General features: G+C 38.0%; 1 protein-coding gene across 8 annotated transcripts in view; it reads left to right on the forward strand.

Annotated features, from left to right (window-relative positions):
- The first annotated feature begins 1,289 nt into the window (after positions 1-1,289).
- Positions 1,290-22,716, forward strand: part of pde8b (phosphodiesterase 8B) — a 51,197-nt gene continuing 29,770 nt past the window's right edge. For 5 of the 8 annotated variants that reach the window (XM_062434270.1, XM_062434274.1, XM_062434272.1 and 2 more), the window contains exons 1-3: positions 1,290-1,592; positions 11,000-11,002; positions 18,582-18,638. In XM_062434270.1, coding sequence (XP_062290254.1) covers positions 1,290-1,592; positions 11,000-11,002; positions 18,582-18,638 — 363 coding nt within the window. The remainder of the gene's footprint in view (positions 1,593-10,999; positions 11,003-18,581; positions 18,639-22,716) is intronic. The other 3 variants (XM_062434269.1, XM_062434275.1, XM_062434271.1) reach the window with 2 other exon arrangements.

Here is a 22,716-nt window from a genome sequence, read left to right on the forward strand (position 1 = left end):
TATCACTGTACACTCAGTTTATTCCTGTTTTATTTTGATTTAACATGTGTCCATATACTGAGGGGTCATCGCTGAGTAAACAGAAACAAAACATTATTAGTATGTGGTACCTTTTTATGTGGTAAGTCATCTAAAGCTTGGTTAATTAATTGTCTAATTGATTAATGAACTATTTTGATAGTATTGAACTGATCATTTTTCAAGCAAAAAGGCTTCTGTAGTAAGCGGAGTATCTCTGGTTTAAGACTGTTTGGACAAATACATTTTTCATTATTTTTTGACATTTAATTTAAATATTTAGTGCTTATGTGTTCCTTTTATAACCTTTTATAATGGTAGGCTATTGTTAAAGGTCAGCTGTCAATAGGTCACCCAGAGCACACAGTTCACATTTATTTCTGGTTATTTTTAAAGCACATGCTCAAGAAAACCAATTTAAAGTACATGCTGAAAGAGAGGATGTTGAGTGTTTTTTAACCATTATGTCTAATTCAGCATAGTGACGCTTTAAATGACCCCTGGAGTCAGGGCATGGCCTCTGGGGAGGTTGGAGGGTCATGATGGAGAGAGAAGTGATATAATGTTAGTGTGAGGGAGGGAGGGAGTGAGAGGGAGGGAGAGAGAGAGAGAGAGAGAGAGAGGGAGGGAGAGAGAGAGGGAGAGGGAGGGAGAGAGAGAGAGAGAGAGAGAGAGAGGAGATGGACCGTGGCCAATGATCAGCAAGCAGAATAACTAAAGTAGAGACACAGAAGAGATTTCATAAAGCCAGTTACTCCTAACAGGCCTAAAAATGCGAGCATGTCACACAGAGGATGAGCGAGGATGAGATACAAAGCCGGATATGAAGCAAGAGGTGAATAAGAGCAGCCAGGTGATCCAGTCCATTTATTAATTTTAATCATTAGTCCGGATAATTTTCATTGATGCGTTAGCTGGCGGTGAGGGCCGTCAAGGAATGGTTTAGATTATAGCCTGGGATCGGAAACACCTTGTTGTCCAAAACAAAAAGGAAAAGAAACATGACATCGAAATCCAAGATCCTACAGTAACAGCAGCGGCGGCGGCAGCAGAGGAGAGGAGGAACCGGATTCACGGGACGCATGAATTAAAGAATCATCCACACCTCACGTTTCCCTCCCTTCATGTGCTCAACCGGAGGTGTGTGGAGGAGAGAGCGACTCGAGCCTGCAGCCGATGCCCGGAGAAAACAGCAGCCTGTGTGCGGGCAGCTGTGGAAGACGGGGGAGGTGGTGCACAAGTGTCGGTGTTTATTATCGGGGATCTGAGGCATGGGCTGCGCTCCCAGTATCCACGTCTCTCAGAGTGGCGTGATCTACTGCCGAGACTCAGACGAATCCAACTCCCCCCACCAGACCACCACCATCTCTCAGGGCACCGCGGCCACTCTGCACGGGCTCTTCATCAAGACCGATGCGGCCGAGACCATCCCCTCCATCCCTTCCTCCATCCCCTCCGTCATCACCTACCAGAGCCGCCACTCGCGCAACAACTCGTGCCGGGATCGCAAGGAGAACAGCGGGGGACACATCCGCATCGAGGCCGAGACGCAGACAAGCCACACCAGCGTCAAGGTACAGTTCAGACCTACAGCGGGGGGCCAAAAACCCAAAACATGGGGGGCGCATTGGCACGGGCACAACAACATGAGCACAGGGTCGTGAGTGAAAAACTACACGTGAGGAGGCCTGTTTGTTTGTTTGTTTATTTGTTTGTTACCACCAGAGGCCCAAGGCTGTCAAAGTACAATTCTGTAACGACATGCAAGTGTGTAACTTTGGTTTGAGAAGTGGTGGGGGGCACAAAACAAGGGGTCTGGAGGGGTACTCTGCTATAAAAATCCCATTGATTCCCATTTCCGGTGGCTACATACATTAAGGGACTATGGTGATACAAAAATCCAGGATGTAATTATTTTGTTCATAATATGTATTCTGCCAGACAGTAAAGTAAACTACCACTATATAGTAGACTGGTCAAATCTGGACTGGCCAAAGTCTCTTTAAAACACAGTTTCAGAATTGTGAAAGCTTTATTCTATGTGTGATAATGCAATAAAAGCAGATTTCACTGTTTTTTTCTTCTTCATCTATAAACCCTTTTAGACCATGCAGGAATAGATTTGAAAAGTGAAAGGGAGATGTCCCCTCTGTCCCCAGTGGAAATGACGTCCTAGATGAAATGTATAGTTCATTCAGTCTTTCAGCATTAACTGCAGCCTGCAATTAATGTGCAATAGTGATAATAATTGACTGTATTAGCCTACATTAGATATGCCAGTGACTGTGTGAGTAAAACATGGGATATGATTCACTGTTACTGTGCTACTCACACATGCATATTTCTGAAATGATGTATGACAGGAACAGTAGGCTATCAATTATTTATTAGTAAAAAATGATGCACTTCAGCATGGATCTGGCTTTAACTGAACTGTGAAGAACACAACATGTTACAGTATGTCCTGTGATAGTCTGACAGGATCTTATTTGTCCAAAGAGGTGAAAACTTTATACTTTATACTACAAGTTTTGTGGGAGACTGTTTCTCTTCTCCATGCAGATCTTGGGAGTGCAGGTGAAGTTTTGCAAGTGATCTCTACTTTTTGCGTTTTTTATTCACCCTCAACTCAACGTGAGGCAGTAAACTCTCTAAATGTAAGCTATAACAAAAAGCTTGTTTACAGACTGTTGTTTATTATCCCTAAGTACAGCCCTGCAGCCTCGGGTCAAAGGTTCCTAGAGGCAGAATGCATTGTAAAATGAGCTAAAATGTGCAACCAGTTGCTAAGTAAGGACTAAATCATAGACAGTGTGCATCACAAGTGGTATAAATCAAAGGATTGTCTGTGGTTTGACAACTTGTGTTCATTCCTGACACTAAGTTAACCCCACATTGCTCTGAAGTTACACTAATTAAGAACAATTATCATGCCTTTTAATGGTAGCTCGAAGGGTTGCTTCAGTGTTAAAAATCATCACACTGGGAGACATTGTCTGATTCAGCATGGTAGATATTATGTAATCAGCATAGCAAACTAAATTAATAACCTACAACACAAAAATCAAGTTGTTTGACAAGCTTTCAAACACTTCTCGAGGTCTTCCTATACAAGTAAAGATTGTGATGACAAAAAAGCTACAATATTTCCATGACAAAGAAAAGTCTGACATAAACTGAAAAAGATTACCCTGAGTTAAAGGATACGTTCATAGTTTTTCTAAGTCTGTTTTAAAACAACAGGCAGAAACCCAAATCAACACTGAAACATGTTTTAATTGCTGTAATCATTCCTCCTGTTCATACTAACAATTAAAACATCACTTCATGATGCACTGACAATGTGTTGATTGGAGTAATGGAGGACAAAATCCACAGTCTTCCTTCTGTGTTAGAATGTATTCAAAACTTTATTTGAAGCTAATATGAAGCTTGAGCCAACCAGATCAGTCAAATCAAGTGTCTTTTTAGTGCAAAAGTTCCTCTTTATGTTACTATACTTCCACCACAGCTCAACAGGGAAACACTATCCACCTGATATGACTAACATAGACTGCTGAAGCGTCACATCTACTTTTAAATGACTGTGTGGACACACTGTGGATTTTGTCCTCCACCTCTTACATTGAAGGTGCATTTGAAGGAGATCTTTTAATAGTCAGTGTGAACAGGAGTAATGACAACAATGAGGAAAAACTCTTTCACTGTTCATTTGGACACCTGACTGCTGTTTTAAGACACTTGAAAAATTGTGAAGCTGTCCTTTAAGTTTGTTAGTCAAACTGCTGTTTACATGATCATGAATGAACTTTAAAATTCAAAATCAATGTTAAGTTATTCATATGTTTAACATGTGAGATATTCTTCACTTAATATACCAGATTTAAAAGCATTAATAAGTTATTTGTCAAGTAAATACATGAAATGTGAGTTTTGAAAGTGAAAACTGAGAGCGGCACAGTCTTGCTTAGCATTTCTCATTCAGCGTTTTGGAAACAGAACTTCACTCTAAAGATCATGAACTTGTCGACTTTTGTGCACGTCTAATCAAATTATTTGTGTATTTTTTACTTGTTGATGGATCCCTCTCATGAGGGAGCATGTGAAAAGATACTTCTTCGTATTTATGATCGAACCCTAGAGGATATAGCTGTGTTTTGTTAGGAAGTAGTGTAGCAGATGATCAAGTCATCAGACCCTCAGAATATATTAACCCATTCAGGCATGAATGAGATTTGGATGATATAACAAAGTAAAATAAACAAGATTGGAAGACTTTTGTTTGTTTCATTTGATTTTTGTAAAGGTAGTATACACTTTTAGGTCTTTGGTTAATAAAACAGGCTTTATTTGATAGTTGTGGATCTGTTTTTGAAATATTGTGTAATTTCTTGTGCTGTTTAAGCCTTTATAGAGACTTTAAGTTCATATACTTGTCTTGGTTTGTCCTAATATGGAAGAAAACGGGTGCAATATGAGTCATTGGATTGAATGAAAATATTTAGTCATCCTAACAGGATGCTTTCCATTATCAGCGTTAATCATACAACACATTGCAGTACTGTAGATTATTAATATTTAAGTCCAGCCAGAGGGTTACAGCCAGAAGTATATCTGACATTTGGAGTGATTTAGGACAAACTCTTATCTATGATCAATGCTGCTTTAGCAAGAGGTTCATTTGGGAATACAGCTACAACTGCTTTATGTCTTTGCTATAAAAGAAAAATGAATCCTAATTACTGCTCAAATTATTGTCCATTATTGGTAATTACAATATGTTGTTTTCCAAGGTCTTAGCATTGCAGTTAGAGACATTTTTCCGAAACTGGGTAACTGAGATCAGGCTGGTTTTCTTCATATACTGCATGAAAATCATGGACGTTGCAACCATGATGTCATCCACTGGTGTGTTGACTTGCATTTTGAAGACTCTAGTTCGTCATTTTGACCGCCGCTGTTTTGGATTTTTGGAGCCAGAAGTTGATGAGATGTGACGATATTTAGCCTAGAGGGTTGAGTTGACCCTAACACTGTAGCTTACTTAGCATGTTGTATCTAAAGTCTATGATTAACTGTGATAATACCAACGCTTATTTTTGCTTGTTAAAAACAGACTTACGACCATTAAAACAAAACATACTTCCTCATAGCGTCTTATACTTAAACCAAACGCTGAACAACCAAAGTTAGCTAACCAACATTGTTACTGTGATTTGTTGTCAGATTTAAATTAAATGGGTTTCAAATTGATCATCATGCTATATTGAAGAAGACTTGAAATGCGGAATTTAGACCATAAACTCATCAGGAAAGGGTTTATTGAGGTAATAAATCAAGTGGAAAGTAAGGTAGTTTTCTTACAAACTTCAGTGGAGTCGTCCCCCATTGGCCATTAGAAAGAATGTGGGTTTAACGTACTTCCACTATGGCTTAACTTTTCAGACCTGGCACTACCTGCTTAGTTTTATTAAGGATTGCATACCTTCAGATAATATACGTTGTGTGCTTAACATTTTGGGCATGCTGCCAGGAACCACACCAAGAGTTATTTTATCAGTTGATGCTGAAAAAGCTTTTGAGCGGTTAGATTGGCCCTACTTCTGGAAAGTTTTTAGGTATTAGGGAGGCTTTTATTATAGCTGTCATTACAAGTATTAATTTATCTCCATCTTTTATAATAACAAGAAGTAGTAGACAGGTGGACCCACTCAGTCCTGGGCTTTTTATGCTTACTATGGAGCCTTTAATACAGAAATGAAGAGATTGTACTTTAATTAAATCAATATTTTCTTCATTCTACAAAGCTTTTTTTAAGGATATTTATATGCAGATGACATCGTATTATTTGTTGAGGAAGTGAGAGATTATCTTCAAACATTTTATCTGTTATGGAAGAGTTTAGTTTTTACAAAATACTATAGAACAAATCTTTACTTCAGCTTAACACTGCTGCATAAGATGAGCTGACAGATATGTGTGACAGATATGTAATACAACCCAATCTAAAAAAGATTGTCTATAGGAATTTTTAATCTGTTTTTAAATCTATAAAATCAGATCAGAATATATTTTTCTGGTAGCATGTTGATGACAAAAGTGAACATTTTTCCCAGGGTAAATTTCTGTTAGTTCAGAGCTTTTTTTTTAATCCAGCTACTTTTGGCTGCTGGAAGAAACTCTATCACATAATTTCACTATGTGTATGGAAAGGGAAATGGTCAAGAATTAAACTAGTCCATCAGAAAGTAATCCATCAGGAAACTGAACTTTCAATTCCATATTTCAAATTATACTTTCAAGCCTTCCAGTTTTGTTATTTGATAAACTGGTTTAATTCTTTAATGACCATGACAATGGGTAGACATGGAAACCAATAACACAAATTCATCTCAAGAAGAGAGATGTATACAGACCTATCTCTCAAACAGTCAAATTCAGTCCGCTAACAGCTTTGTACCATTTCTATTCTGCAACATTTTTGAAAAGATGAATAAATGGACAACAAAATGGCACAGACAAACCCCAATTTTTCATAACCGTCTATTAAGAACAGATGGACGTCGTTTTTTCCCCATCCCTGTGGGGAAAATCAACCATTTGCTTCCATGGTGATATCATGGATGGTAGCGGTTTAAGAGCAGTTCAAGACTTGCAGAATGCATATAACCTCCCAATCCTTTCTTTATGTACTCTCCTCTCTGATGTGTGTGTGTAGGAATTTCTGGGGATTCCCGAAACCCTCGATCATCCGCTTTATGACCAGATTGAGACCTTACTTAAACTTCCAAAACATCAAGTTATAAAACTTTACCGACTAGAACACTCACACCTCCAGGGATTACACAAGCCTGGAGCACAGACCTCTCTCTGTCTGGGAAGACGATAAATTGGCGAAGAGTCTGGGGGAATATTATCTTTTCATCCTTGAATCGTCAACTGATACATTTTAAATGTATCTATAGGTTTCATTTGACACCAGTGAAAGCACATCATATATGAAAAAGGTAACTACACTAGCTTATATACATCACATTTAATAGAAACTTATTTACATATGATCTGAGATTGTCACCCAGTTAAAAACCGTTTGGCCTGATGGGATTACTTTTCTCTGTGGTGTGACTGGCTGTCATTTAAACTTGCAACCGATCCAGAACTGATGGTCCTAATCGATGAGTCCTCCTGTAATACGACTCTTCATCAGAAACAATCTCTGACTTGCGGACTGCACAGCAGCAAAGGAAACTGCTGGCATTAAGATGGGCAGCTCCTTCATTCTCTATTGGTAAATCAATGTTCTATAGTCTATTAGACATTTAAGTCTGGCAATATTCATCAGCGAAATTAAATGGGGTTAGTAAAGATATCACAGAGGCTTGTAAAAGTCATATAGACATGGCAAAAGACGTTTTCTTTTAGATTATAGATTTTAGATTATTTTCATTTAATATAATTTATATATTCTGTCATTTAAATGTAGTTAATATTTAAAATGTATCTGTGTTTGTAAGTATACAGTATAGATAGATAGATAGATAGATAGATAGATAGATAGATAGATAGATAGATAGATAGATAGATAGATAGATAGATAGATAGATAGATAGATAGATAGAGGAAGAGGGTGGGGAGCACTGGTGGAAAAGTAAGAGTTATTCTGCTTGTATATATTTAGCGATACTACCTTTTAATAGATTTGTATCATGAGTTCAGGGTGGCACAGACAGGGTATGTGTATGCAGAGTGTGTTGGTTTGTCAGCTGTTCGTTCGCTCCCCTTTAGTTCCCATCTATCTCAGAGGACTGAGCGAGAATCAATGATACCATTTATTATTAAAATCATCTGCCTTTCCCTGCAGGATCCTGATAATCTGCCATGGTGATGATCACGCTCCCATGTGTGTCAGTGTGTGTGTGTGCTTGCATATGTGTGTGCATGTTTTATAAACACAAGTCATTTGTTTACCCCTCTGGTCAGTGCAGCAGGGAGTGTGAACAGTCACATGTGAAGGAGCTGATGCTGGTGGCCCGTACAGATATGCCTACAGGGCCTCTTACACAAGTGCACGACTTATAAGAACATGCAGACTAAGGCATGAATTAGCAGTTTATCAGCCTCATTGTAACAGTTTATCAGCCTCATTGTAACCCTCCTATCCATTTAGATGTGCAAAAGTTCAGTGATCGACAATGCAGGTTTTGTGTTCTGAAAAAGAGACGAGACGAAACAAGCAAAACTGATTATCAAACCAAGCCTAATTAACACAATTCGTGTAACATGACACTTTCTTTGTACGTTTTATTATTTAAAAAAAAAAAGAAAAAAAAAAAGTACAAGATAAATTAAAAAACGATGCAGGACAAGTGAGAAAATACAAGTTGTCCCCTTGAGAAGAAAACAGGAAGTTGCATGTCAGTACAAAAAGATCAGTGTCATGATGACAACAAACATACGTTATGCTGGTTGGAGGTGATGTCTAGATGAACACAAATCTTAACAGACAGTCAAGAGGCAGGAAAATTACAAAGTAATGATGACTAGCATCTGAAGAGTAAAAAATAGTAGATTGTAGTGCATGAGTTTTGAAAGGTAAAGAGAGATAAGATAAATGATCTTATCTTGTAGCTTTGTAGTTTTTAATTTTTGTTAACACAAAGTTGAGTGTTGGCCAAGCCTGTATCATACATGATGTCTCAAATCTCAGCTAGAACAGTGCAGGCATTATTTCCTTTTATACATTTACAAAGCAATTCTCACTGTTACAGACAATTCATCTTGTTTGCACACATCACAAGTACAGTACAATGCACAGTTATTACAGTATGAACAGTACATGGTGTAACTATCACATGTGCTATTTGAACCCATGCTATAGAAAAACATCTTGAAATATGAAAACATGTAGTTTCTCCCTGTTTTCCATCCACACTGAACCAGCGTTTATCACAATTAAAAATGTATATTTACAAAAACTCTGCAGAGTTAAAACATCTGAGCCTGCTTTCATGTGGACGGGGGGGGGAAAATGTTCTTTTGGAAAATGTTGGCGTATGTGTGTTCAGATCCAGGCTGTGAGCTTTTAAGTTGTAATATGAAGAAGAAAACTTTCTGTTGCTTCTGATCTGCTTTGAGCATCCTTTTTAAAATCCTGAATTCTTCAAAGTCACAAGTGGGCCGGACCCATCCTCAACCTAATGGTGGGGCCAAGAGTAAGGGGAGGGGGACAGGAAATAGCGTGGGTAGGGTTGTAAACATAAACTATGGGAGTTAGCATGACTTGAGTACTAACAACATGAATGAATTTTTACAGCATTTTTTATTAAACATTTCATCATGTCATTAACCTCTGTCACTGTCCTCAGACTGCTGCTAGCATTACTTTGCAGTGCAAGTTATGAAAACAAGAATATAAACAAGCAATATTTCCAGAATAAGAGGTCATCGCTCCCCTCTCTCGCGATTTCATGAGTCAGAGCTCAATCGGATCAAATGCAAAAGCAAATGAACTCTGTGCAAAGCGAAGGAGGTGGGTCAGTTTGCGACCGGAAGCAAATGCGTCTCATCCTGTCGCACATAGACATGAGGAGTGAATTTCAGTGTGATTGCACCATTAAAAGAAAAGGCCTGAACTGACAGCTCAGGCCATGCTCAGCAGTGTGTTTAATATTGAGCTTGTTAACTTTAAATGGATGCTTTTTTTTTAGTCTAAGCAATGATTATTTGTCATCATTATTGAAGATTTTACTGTTATTTCAGATTTATTTGAGTACCAATTTTTATTTCATTCACTTTATAGCTTCAAAATCATCTGTAAAAGTCATTGAAGTAAGTAGAAAATTGTTCTCCAGCTCTCTTCTTTAACTGGAGACTCAAATTTAAACCAGCTACTAAAAAACTCACTTCCTCACAGTCAGTATAACCAATTGCACAACACAGGTGCTGTCACCATTAACCTGTATTAATGTTTATTTTGTATATTTTGTCAGATGTTGCTGTGATCATAGAGTAATTTGACACCGACAGTCTTGCTGCTGCAGCTCTGGGATAACAGTTAAAGTTGTTACTAGTGATCCGATCACTATTATTATTATGCTTGTTCAACAGTCTGACGCAAAAAGGAAAAAAATATGTAAATGACATAAATTATCCAGGAGCTTAGCATGTAGAGCAGCAGAAGATACAATAAAAGTTGTGACTGTGATTTAATATTTATGTTTGTGCCATCTGGAAAAACAAAAAAAAAGAAGATATTCAGCAGTTTTTCTGTTGTTTTTTTAGAAGGAGATCTGTATGAAAATGACCCGAGGACAGCAGCGTCTTTTAGTTTGGATGCAGTCTGGGTTTGGATGTAAGAGGAAGGGGGTGTGTGAGAGCAGGAATGTCACCCAGGCTGTGAAGTGGAAAATAGTTTGAATGCTGGACTGGAATAACTGTTTACATACAAGGAAGTTCCTGTAGGTGTGTGTGTGTGTGTGTTTAAATGCATGTTATATCATTTTAGCGTAGTCTAAATTTTTATATTATGCACAGTCGTGTTTACTTGCTCTTTTTTGGAAGACATTAGTGATTAGTAGCATAGATGCTGAGTATTGAGCATTAAATATTGATTTTTGCATCTCAAATTGCGGATTTATTTTGGAAAATGAAAATCTATGTATTTACTTTATGTACTGAATGTTCAGGCTTTTTGAGATCAACACTGGAGACTCTTCACCAGTATTAGGCAGCATACTCTGAGACTTGAACACACTCTGTATTCCCAAACTTTGTTCAAATTAGATGCTTCAATCCACCTGATTGGCATGTTAGACCAAAGCCTGACCAAGTGTGGATTTTTTAAGGCCAATAACAACATTATATTTGAGTGTTTACATAAACACATAACATACTCAAACTCTTGGATATGTACACTTTAAATTTGGTTATTTGTGATAAAGATACAGGATGTTCTGAGTGGGACATTTTTCAGAGTCTCGAGCAGGTGAACTCAAATATAATGTAGAAGCCATGAATGAATTAACACAGGTATATTTTTCTATTAAGGTGAAGGTGTGTATTGATTGTGCACGCTATCATGAGTTGATCAATTAAAAGCGTATCTTCGAAATCTTACGTTAAGCGCATCAGACAACAAAGGCCCAACTTCAGTCCCTCAGCGACTCCTTTGTTCTTTGAAGTTGCAACATAGAAGTCTCACAAATGTCCACTGCATCAAAAGTAAGGGTGCATTAAGGAATGAAATTTCACAATTCTGTATATGAATTACATTTTTACTAAATGTTACACCTTTCATTGTGCGTACTGAAACTTGATTGACTTGACTTGAATGTTTGATTTTTACAATTATTCTGCTTGAGTCTTTATATAATGACTTTAAGTGGATCAGTTTTGTGGTTCTTACGTATTGTATTTTAGGGATAGTTTTGTTCAAAATTGGCATGTTTGGTGTCGTAGTCATGTTTTACATTCTTTAAATGAACATGTTTTCTGCAGTCAACTCATCCTTTTAAAGACCTTACCTTGTTTTGGATAATATTATGAAGCCAATTTACTTCAACTGGAGTTCCTACATCCAACAGCAGCCTTGTTAACTGTGTTGACCAGCAGGTGGCTGAATGATGACAGGTGACGTGAGCTAAGCTGATAGTTATGTGTTACTGAGAAGCAGTCTGGTTCAGGTTGTGGTGAAATTTTTCTCCCAGTCCGGATTGATACAGACCAGAGTCTATCTTTTCAGTACGTACAGCTGATGCTTTGGTCTAGTTCTGCTTTGGAGCAACTTCAAGCAGAGAGGCTCAATCACAGTTGCCAGATTACAGTGCTAAACATAATAATTGCACTTGTTCTCATAATGTTGAGAAGAGAGTGTTAGAGTGGGAGCTCCTTCGCACTATAATTTGGAATCATTTTCAACAATGAATGCTAAAAACTGAGTAGAAAAAGGACAACTACTGTTAGTATGTGCAGTGATGGCCTCTACAGTGTGCTATTATTGGCAGAGTGATCATCAAATCCGAAGGTTGCACTGAGTGAAGAAGCCTGCTTACATGAATAAAGGTAACCAACATCGAAATGTCTTGTTGATCAATCTGAGCTTATCACTGACTTCACATTGTTGAAAGAAGTGTGAATGATAAGGAGGATGATAAGTGTAGCCGTGTGCAGACTGAGGCCGAACTCAAGTCCATCGTGGCTTGACAGAAGGCCACCTGCTCGGAAGATAAGATGTTCTGAGGCCTTGTTGCAAGGACTGTGATTCACGTAAACAGCAAGGCCTGCAATGATGAGGAATATCATCCAATGAAAGCTGACTTGCTTGGCATTTATCTGGCAATATATACAAAATAAGTCACATGACATTTCACTGCTGGTTCAGATACAAATGTAAATGATAAAATGCAGGGGTGTCAAACTCATTTTAGTTTAAGGGCCACATACAGATATATTTGATCTCATGTGGGCCACACCATTAAAATCCACTGCATAATAACCTATAAATAATATATATAAATATATTATGACTTTACTATAATAAACCATCTATTCACAAAGCAGATGAACAGGACTTAAGATGCCTTAAGAAAAATTAGATAAATCGTCCCAAGCGTTAAAAAAAATTGCAGACAGGGCTGTCAGTTCGGGGTTACCGTGGTAACAGATAGTGATAAAATGTGTCCTTTTAAAATCTGAATCACGTTGCAAGTCAATTATATCAAGTTTGACATCAACAGGAAGATCATAAAAATTGTGATTTAGTATTTTGCATATTTTACACTTTGCATCCAGTCGGATTCAACCCTTTGGCGGCCCGATTCTGGACCACGGGCCGTATGTTTGACACCCCTGATATAATGCATAGGATGAGAGGAAGATTTAGCCACGATCTGAAGGCCGAAATAACATCATAGTGTATCATTTCTAATTCTGAGTTTCAAAGTTAGAGCCACATATAGAAGGGCCAGGTCTAGATGAGAAACACACCTCTCTTTGTCACTTACTCACAATGATTAGACATTGGCGTGTTAACGTTAAGTGAAACCGACTTTTCACTGTTCTCCAGCCATAATGTAAACTAAGTTGTCATCTTTTATAATCCAACATCATTGTAAACAGTGAAAAAGCATTTTAAAAAGAATACATTAAACATGCCATAACTTTGCTACGCTGATTGCATTTCTGGAGAATAAGCGGCGCCACAAAATGTGCAATGAAAAGCGATGTTTAATCTGTATCATCACAGTGTGTATACAGTGTGTGCAATAACATGATGTACCTGGGCCCCAATAAGTAAGGGTTTATTTATACAGCACCTTTCAAGCCAAGTGCTTCACAGAAACAAAAGACAACAGAAGATGTTGAAATTACTGCACGAGTGAGGCGGCTCCACTGAAAGAAAAACATCAGTTATAGTTAGTTGAAGATAGTTTAGATTAGGGAACAATATAAAAGGAGCCTGTCTGACTATACAATCTCTAAAATAATCCCCTGTGGTGGAGAATGTATATTTTTAACAAGAGGGATTTTTTCCCTCCTTTTTCTCTTGAAGATAAATCCAAAGAATCCCACACTTGAACTCACTTTTAATAACAACATTTTGGTCCTCAGAACTTCATCAAGCATACATTTATACAAAACAAAAAAGCAGCATGCAAACAACACTATCTATATATAGTTTAACTCTATTTTAAGGTTAAGGTTAATGAACTCCTGCAATAGGAAAACAAACAGGATACTGACTAATAGGATACAACTGTAAACATACATAATAAATAAACAACTATTATGGAAAATTGGTTCACATTATACAATTGAGTCTTTCCCAGTTAATTAAAAATGTTTTTATTATGCAGCAACAAAGACATGATCCCTCACTCTTTTCCAAACTGCAAAACACTGCCAGTTGTGTAGCTTGGAAGTGAGTCTCTGCCTCTCTGGGCAACAAGTGACAGAATTTTGTGAATAAAAAAATACCTTACTTTATAAATGATGGTAGATTTATATGTTTAATTAGATGCAGGTCAGAGATTTTATGCGTAAAGGTAAATTAAATAGTCGTGGCAATTACTTCTTGGCCTGTGGAAACAGTTTTAAAATGTCGTCTCTGGCTCTGGAGGAGCTTTGTAAAGTTTACAGAAAGTCAGTGTTGCACACTTTAGATGTGGACTTTGACAGATGCAGGTATTTACCAGGCAGGGAGGGTCTAATGAAAAGATGGAAATGTAGTTGGAAATGTAAGAGCCAGTGTTGCTTGGTCACATTAGGCACTGAAAATCCGGATAGCTCAGCCTCCTCTGTTTCAATTTTGACCTTTTTAAAGAAAAAAAGAAAGAAAAAAAATCAATTTGACTCTTTTATGAGTCCCTTTAGGGAAATATCAATGACTAAATGCTGAAATATCCCTTTTAACTGAGAAAGCTCATGAGGATTTGCTACCTCTAAGCACAGAACAGCTGAAATTTAGGCTGCAAATAATGATTATTTTCATTATTGATTCATCTGCTGACTGTTTTGTTTGTGTTTTGTATTAATCAATGGATGTCTAGAAGTGTTTGTCTTTGGCATTTTTGCTTGAAAAGTGACATAAAATGATCAATCAATTATCAGAACAGTTGCCTTTTAATTTTCTGCTGCTTAACTTATTGATTAATCATTGTAGGTAATTTACTTTTACATTAGTAGGCCTGCTGTATCAAGTATTGATGTCTTGGCACATGTTATGTACCCAGATTGGGCCCATAATGTGAGATATTGGTGGAAATCGGTGCATTGGATGATATAGATTGGATTAAATGGAGGAATGGGAAATGTGGGCTTACCAGACTCGGATGAGCCAAAGTACACCGGAGCCCCAACCTGCAGCTTCCTTGGATCCGTAGCAAACTAAAATCTCTTCTTTAGATTAGGTGAGAACAAAACGAGAAACCCCAATCAACCGAAATAGTGAAGGGAAAGTCACACCATGCCACTCCACCAGTTGATGTTCTGGTCTTTTCTCTGCGTCCTCTGATCAACAGGTGTTTTCAGTTCTCTTTATCCTTCCCCTTCATCCAATCCAGCCAATGAATGAATGAAAAGCATGTGAGGTAGAGTTGATCAGGGGCTACACCTTTAGTCTTGTTATTGAAAAATGCACCAAACATGTTGCTTAGTTCAGTTTCTAAGTGAAGGAAATTGAGTTTATTATGTTTAAGTTCATTTTTCTTCCATGTTTACTTCTTTGACTTCCTTAGAATATGTTGTTTGTTTTAGTGGTTTATGCGACTTGGCTGCTGTGACATTGCAGTGTCGCAGTGGGATTAACCCTATAGTACCCATCTATTTATTTGCTTTATATAATGTGTTTGATGAAAACATGCAGATTCAGATTCACTTAATTTGAAAAATATCAATTTTCTTAAAAAAACAAATCTTTGCAGTAGTTTTTACTCTCACAAAGAAAAACTCCCTCCACATATCTGTCCTCTGACTTCCTATAAAGTCTGACATCGCCTACTTGCTATCCACTTTCTCACCTCTCTTTGAATATTTCTGTCTTTCCTGTCATTCCTCACCTGCCTCTCGGCTATCTCGAACCTCATGAATCAAGCGGTCGCCTCTCTCATTCTTCTCCCCAATCCATCTCTTCTTTTAACTCCTAAATCTTCCAGGTTAGACTTTGTCACCTTTTTCTAATCAGAGTCAGTGTCTTATGACAACTTCCTCCGGCATTTCCTCCATCCTCTATCGTCTCCTAATCTTAACCGCTGACTGATCTCTCTCCAAATTTTTCTCTCTCAGCCGTGATTACTGAGCTGTCCATTTCCACTGCCTTGCTTCCTGTCCTGGTTCACATCTGGCTGTGTCGTCCTCAAGTAAAACAGAATTACTCATTTTGTCACGAAGCCAATCCTCAATCCACTCGGACATCTTTTGGAGTCTGTGCTTCTTGTTGTCACTGAAGCACTCAACAGTGATTACGTCTTCTTTTTTTTTTTGCTTTCAATACACTTTGCTTCAACCCTTGTAGACCTCTCTGTGATTCCTGTTCAGACTGCCAAGAATCTCTTTGTATTAAGAGACAAACAACTGTGATGTGAGGTCCACATGACACTGGAAAACACTATCCTGCAAGTCTGCTATTGTCAACAAATTACCTTTTTAGATTCTGCATCCTATAGCACTTTCAACTCCATACTGTCTGTCCTGATCAGGAGTCTACACTCTTATGTTTTGCAGAGCAACCTAATAGTGGCCCCCGAAACTGTAATATACAGAACTGTGCAACAGTCTTATGCCACCACTAGCTTTGTTGTTTTTAGCAACGTTTTAATGATATATTTATTTTTCAGTCTCTTTCTTAAGATACAAACAGAAAATACAGGAAATATATACACAAAATTTAACATTAATTGTTCATTATTATTAATTATTAGGGTTCCATTCCATTTAAGGTTCAAAAGAACCAGGCTCCTGCTATTGCTCTAGTGTAAGAGGAGATCACACTACTTGCATATTTAGCCTATAGAAGCTGTTTTTTTTAAATACTGGATACATGTTTCCTGTATTTTCTAGTTGTATTCTAATAAATAGAGAATAGAGAAATAATTATATATGGTCATTATAGCATTGCTAAAACAACAAATCTAATGGTGGCCTAAGACTTTTGCACAGTACTGTACATAATTAACAAAATGCCTCAATGAATAAAAAGTCATGCAAAGTTAAATCACAAAATCCTTTAGTTTGAAAAGTTTTCCGCCCTGGAACAACAACAACAAGCTGGCAAAATGTTCTGATTTGTGATCTCAATGCACTCTAAACATCACTTGTGGTATCCTATTAAATTTATCTGCTTTTACACATTTGTTATTTTGTCCAGCATATGTTTTCTCACTCTGGATGTGTGTGCATGTTAACCACAAACGTTTCTGATTTCTGATCTCACACTTGCCACTCAAGGTTTAGTTTGTTTTAGGCACAAAAAATGACTTGATTTGGGTTTGAATAAATGCTTTCAGAATGGTTTCCTGTATGAGACTCAGTTTTTTGGACCCATTCATCCATCCCATACCTCCCTCTGTGGACTTTCTGGCTCTATCTCCTATTCAGCTTTTCTTTCTTTCTTTTTTCTGTCACTTTGAAAAAATGAAGCACGTTTCTGAGGTTTGCTTTCCATATTTTTGGACAAATTTGAAGCCTTTATGATTTAAAAACTAATAACTTTTTTAAAAGCATAAAACACACTACACTTCCTATGAGGAACATAATAAAAATGACCAAATTGAAGACATTACTGTGGCCAATAATGACAAAAATCATTAGCTGCAGCTATATTATTTTGTCTGTTATAGTCAGTGCAGTTTGTGTTTATCGTCTGACAAATTATTACATTGCTTTATTTGTATTTAAGTGTCTAAAACAAAATTAGCCTATTGAGATTTCTTCAAGTGTATCACTGACAGGCTGTTGATGACGTTTAGTCAGTGGTTAGTACCGGCTTGTTGAGGCTACATGTGGGTTTAAGCATGTCCACCTCTTCTCATAATTACCCCTGACAAATAATACTGACTGATGGTTGAGTCACCAGCTCGTGTCTACCTCATCACTTTAGTCATACAGCTTCTGTATGATGGTGAGTAGAGATTGTGCGTAGTGTGCAGTATTATGAAGCTCATGCCTCAAGTAGAATTAACTGAAATCCCCCTCCTCCTTTTTTTTCTTTACCTTATCTGTTCTATCTTGTTTTGTGGGTATTTTCTTCAGCTGGAGACAGTCTTTAATACCTGGACAATCCCCCTGTGGGTTTATGAACATGTATGTGGAATAAACCACATAATCCAACAAACCTTTCAAGAATGAAAATGACTCACGAAAACAGAATTTACTCAAAAATAACTCGATACCTGGGTGATTAATTCCAAAGCATGACGCATGGATGATTTATTGTTTGCTTGAAGTGTGTTTTCAAGCATGTGTGTTTGTGTTTGTGTGTGTGTGTAGTGGGAGGGAGCATATGCTTAAAGGATGCACATGTAGCCGAGTTGCTTACCCACATGGAGTGACGCATGTGGTTAAGAAGCCTGTTGCAGCTGCTCAGACACTGCAGAGAAAACACACACATACATAGGGTGAGGTTTGTGATGCTCCTGCAGGAGGATTATGCAAGTAAACCTGTAAGTTCAGGCTGCCTGCTCACTGCTAATACCTTCTAAAGAGGTTTGCAGTGGACAGCTCCATTCTGAGCCGCTAATACTGCATGTAAATATCCATGTGCGGAGTGCAGGAGAGAGGCGATCACGAAAACCATTCTGTGTCAGAAATATCCAGATGCACAGATATTTGTGGATTTAGGAGGCTATTGCAATCATTTTTACCTTTAACACTGAAGCGCAGTTGGGACAGACAAGACTTTGCAAAGGGTGGGGGAAAAAAGCAATATGCCAAAATGCTTCTGGACATCAATGGTAAAATGGTAAGAAGCGCTCACGTCTTGTTTGTTTGTTTTGTGTGTTTGTTTTTACGTGCTCGGTTTGTGACTGCGATTCACACATCCTTATCTTTTTTTGTTTTTTGCTTCACAGGTTTCAGCTACAGAAGAATGCGTCGGACCTATGAAACTGACTCAAGAACCAATTCAGGTGAGTGAAACAAGATTTTTGTAATCTGGAATTATGTTTTTTTTAATGTTAATATCACATTTTGAACACCAGAGGTTTGGTGCAATGAACACCAGCCTAGAAAATCTGATGTATTCTTATTTAATGAAGAAAATGATTGAAAGATTCTCAATAATAACAAAATAGGTACCTGTAAATCTTGCATAATAAATCCCTATAACACCAGGAAATGATTAGAAAACATTTCTGTTTTCTCTTGACTACAAAAGATTATTTTCAGGAGCTTTTAACACCTTTTTATTCAGTCAGATTGAATTTCCTTGCTAAACTATGATGTCATTCTCAGTTTAAATAATAATTTCTGTTATTTTTTCTGTTGTAAACACTTGCACAGCTGTCATAGTATTTTTTTCCCCCCAAATTGTTTTGCTTATGACAGTAAATGCAATGATGTGTTGGCAGCTGTTAACAGATTAATGAATACTCGATTATGTTTTGCAACTACTTAACCTACTTATATCCAACTTTAGCAACTTGTCTTTAGCAGGTTGACCGTTTTCTTGTGTCAGATTTGAGTTTTATGCAGATTTTCTGTAAATATAACCTTTCACTAGGAAAAAAAACATATACATCAACATCAGAGTGGTAACCAGGCATGAAGACAGACTTTATCTAAAAAGGAACATGTCTACATTTAAAATATATAAATACAAATTATGGATGGATTTGGATTTTACACTTACACTTTTACACTTTCTCTTAATATGGCACACAACTGGGAGGGGGGGAAACCCAAACAAAATTTGACCTATTTTCTGAAATGTTTCATTAAATGTACTTTCATGGCTTTAAAAATTTATTTTATTTTTGTAAAGGACAGAGTGTTCACCTCAAACTACCTACTACATACCTTGTCTGTCTTTTCTGTGCTGCTGGGATCTTATCTTGTCTGTCAAGAACTTTGGAATATTGCAAGGTTAGATGGGGTTGAGTCAGGGATTGTCTGTGCTCATCCTCTGGTTAGGGATTAGGCCATGTGCTAGTCAGATTTGCCCTTATGCAACAAAGAAAGTATGAGTCCTGGAGGTTACCAGCTGCTCAGGGTGCAGGTACTGTAGATGCACAAAGCATTCCTCTGTTTTTGGCGGCTTTGATCTCAAGAATCAGCTACTTTATTAGGTGCTTGTTTATCGCTGTTGCTTTGATTTAATTTGCTTCGGTTTGAGCTGCGCTGTTTTGACCGATCTCCAGGGGTTTCTGAGTTCAGCTCAGTTCCCACTTCAGTGCAGTGATGTGAGAGGCCTGGCATGCCACTCATGTTCATGCTGAGCTACAGTATCTTGCTCTATCCCTTGGAAATAACATCACACCAGGAATCTCTGGCAGCATGCAGGCAGGTGAAGGGACCATGAGCTTTATTAAAAAAACCCTTCTAAGACCTCGTCTTATGCCCCATAAAACCCTTAAACTTCTCCCTGAAAGCAGCGCATTAAAGTTGTACCTCAAGCCTTCTGCTGGATCCGTGACCCGATCCGCCCCTCTCCCCGCTTCAGTCTTTCCACAGAACGGAGAGATGAAAAGAGAGAGATAAAATGCTTTGCAGGAGAGAGTTATATATTGTGAGTTTTCCTTGACGTTTACTGTTGCCTCACAGCTCTGGAGAGTTTCAGCCGCTCCAGATACCACCTCCTTCAGCTTATCTAATGATTCATGAGCTTCACTCACAACACAGATAAGTGAAGGCAAAGTAACACACATGTTGTACGTTATTTTATATCCCATACCTGCATCCACAGACTTTATACGTCTAAAAGTCGTCTTTACACCATTTTAACCTTTTACCCGCTGTCTGGGAGGCTTGTATGTTGAACTTTCACCGACTAGTATGAGGGGAAACTTGATACGAATATGCGATATTTGTAATGATAAATCATATTGTCGTTATGGTTGTTTTCAAAAAGAATTCCCTGTCATAAAAATAATCAGGTATAATGCTTCCCAGTCTCTCCTTTCCTCCAACAGTGTAATAAATCCTTGAAAAACCGTACACCCAAATCCACTGCAACGGTCTAACGATCCCAAATAGACCATTTGTTTTCATTTAGGGTTGTGTGATAAAGGGTTAATGGCTTGATTCATACCTAAAGGGCTTTATAGCCTTATTGGCACAGCATGTATGTTTTTACCGTCGTCTCTGAGGTTTTATGAAACATTTGAGCTTCAAAGCTCATTCTTGACCTTCATAGCTCAACAAAATAATCTTCAGGAAAGGTTCACTTGCTTCTTGGGATGTAACTGCCAATTGTTTTCATGATCAATTACTGTGACAATTACATCTTTCAAATAATTGATTAATTGGTTTCTTTTAAACACTCATTTAGAAAAGCGAGTTGTTAAGTTTATGTATTCAAATTGTTTGATTTGTCCAAGAAAAAGTCCAAGACGTAAAGATATTCAGATAGTGTCAAAGCAGACTAAGAGAAAACAGCCAATACTGATATTTAAGAAGCTGGAAACAGTAGATTTTTGTTTTGAAAAAAATCTTTGAATAACCAATAAATGATCAAAATAGCTGCAGATCAATTTCCTGCCAATTAACAAATCCATTAACTACTCCAGACAAAGCTTGTTCGTAGGCTTTTATCACATGTTTAGCAAAGCAGTATAAAAGTATACAAACTGCACAGTAAAGAGAACAGATCATGTCCAGTTTTCTTAAAATTATATAATTGCAACAAACTTCTGCACAGTTTTACAGACCGGTGTGTCGGATCAAAAACTCCTGACTGTGAAAAAAAAAAAAATCACATTATTTAAGGTATTTCTGTCCTCAAACCTTCATTAGGTAAAATTCATACACAGTGCTGGTACAAATTGAACTCTTATATTATAAGTGACTAATATTTTAAACAAATATTGTGAGGTAAAAACAGTAACACTGACTCTCAATGGCGCACCTTTAACGTCATACACTACCTCCAATTGTCTAAGACTGTTACGCTAACACACAGATAAAGAAGTCAAAGCTAGTTGGCCCAATGATACCGTGTTTGTGTAACTCTTAACTTTAGGTGGCATTCAAGTGTGCAAACATGGCAGATTAACCTCCGAACTCGCAGCAGCAGTCGGGGGATAAGCTTCATGCCAACCGTACAGTGTTTTCATTCAAACCTTGAATCCAATAATAAGTCACTGTGTGTCACTAAGTGATCTAATTTAACAAGTGTTTAGTTTAAGAATGCTGTGTGGTAAACATATGTTCATTTGTGTGCCATTAACAGTGAGCTACACGTGAGGAATTGTGTGTGTGTCTAAGACAGTAATGACGGCAGAATGACGGAGTGCAGCCATATGTTTGACTGTTTGTACATCAGATGGGGTATTAAGACCAATGGCGCCTCCTACCAGGCTTGTCGTTGGTGACATATTTGGGTGGCAGGTCAGAGATCTGTGCGGTCTGCGTCGTCCCAGGGTCGACTGGGCACTGTGTGTGTGGAATTTCACATGCTAGCACCATGGTTACACAAACCAGTGCCATAGTTACACAAGCCAGCACGGGATCAAAGACTGTGGACCTTTCACAGGCACTCACCAATACTACCTCATTTTCTCCTTCTGTCCTCTTCTTTTACATCTACCATTTTTTTTTCTTTTCTCACCTGTCTTTTCTCATATTCTGTCTCTTTCTATTTCCAGGTGTGAACAGCTCCATAGATAGATATCACACCTTGATCTACTCCCTTTCTTCAACGTCTCATTTTAAAACTGTGTAGCAGGAAGTGTAGATAGTCGTGACTTTAGCTCTCCCTCTACTTTTTTTTTCACCCACTCGTTCATTCTCTTTTCCCTCTCTCTCTCTCTCTGCTGCACCTCCATGCACTCCCTCTGTCACTCTATCCTTTGTTGTCCTTAGAGGGAGTCAGGAGGTGATGCTGCTGTGAGGCAGAGCTGAGTACTGTTGGTTCTGGCTGACGCCCAGCTGCCTTTCTGTGTGTGTGTGTGTGTGTGTGCGCGCACTTTGTGTGTGTGTGTGTGTGTGTGTATGTATGTATGTGTGTGTCTCTCTCTCTATGTGCCTCTTAACAGTATTGTGTTTCCT

Source organism: Scomber scombrus, chromosome 15 (genome assembly GCF_963691925.1).
Source record: "Scomber scombrus chromosome 15, fScoSco1.1, whole genome shotgun sequence".
Taxonomy (NCBI): Eukaryota; Metazoa; Chordata; class Actinopteri; order Scombriformes; family Scombridae; genus Scomber; species Scomber scombrus.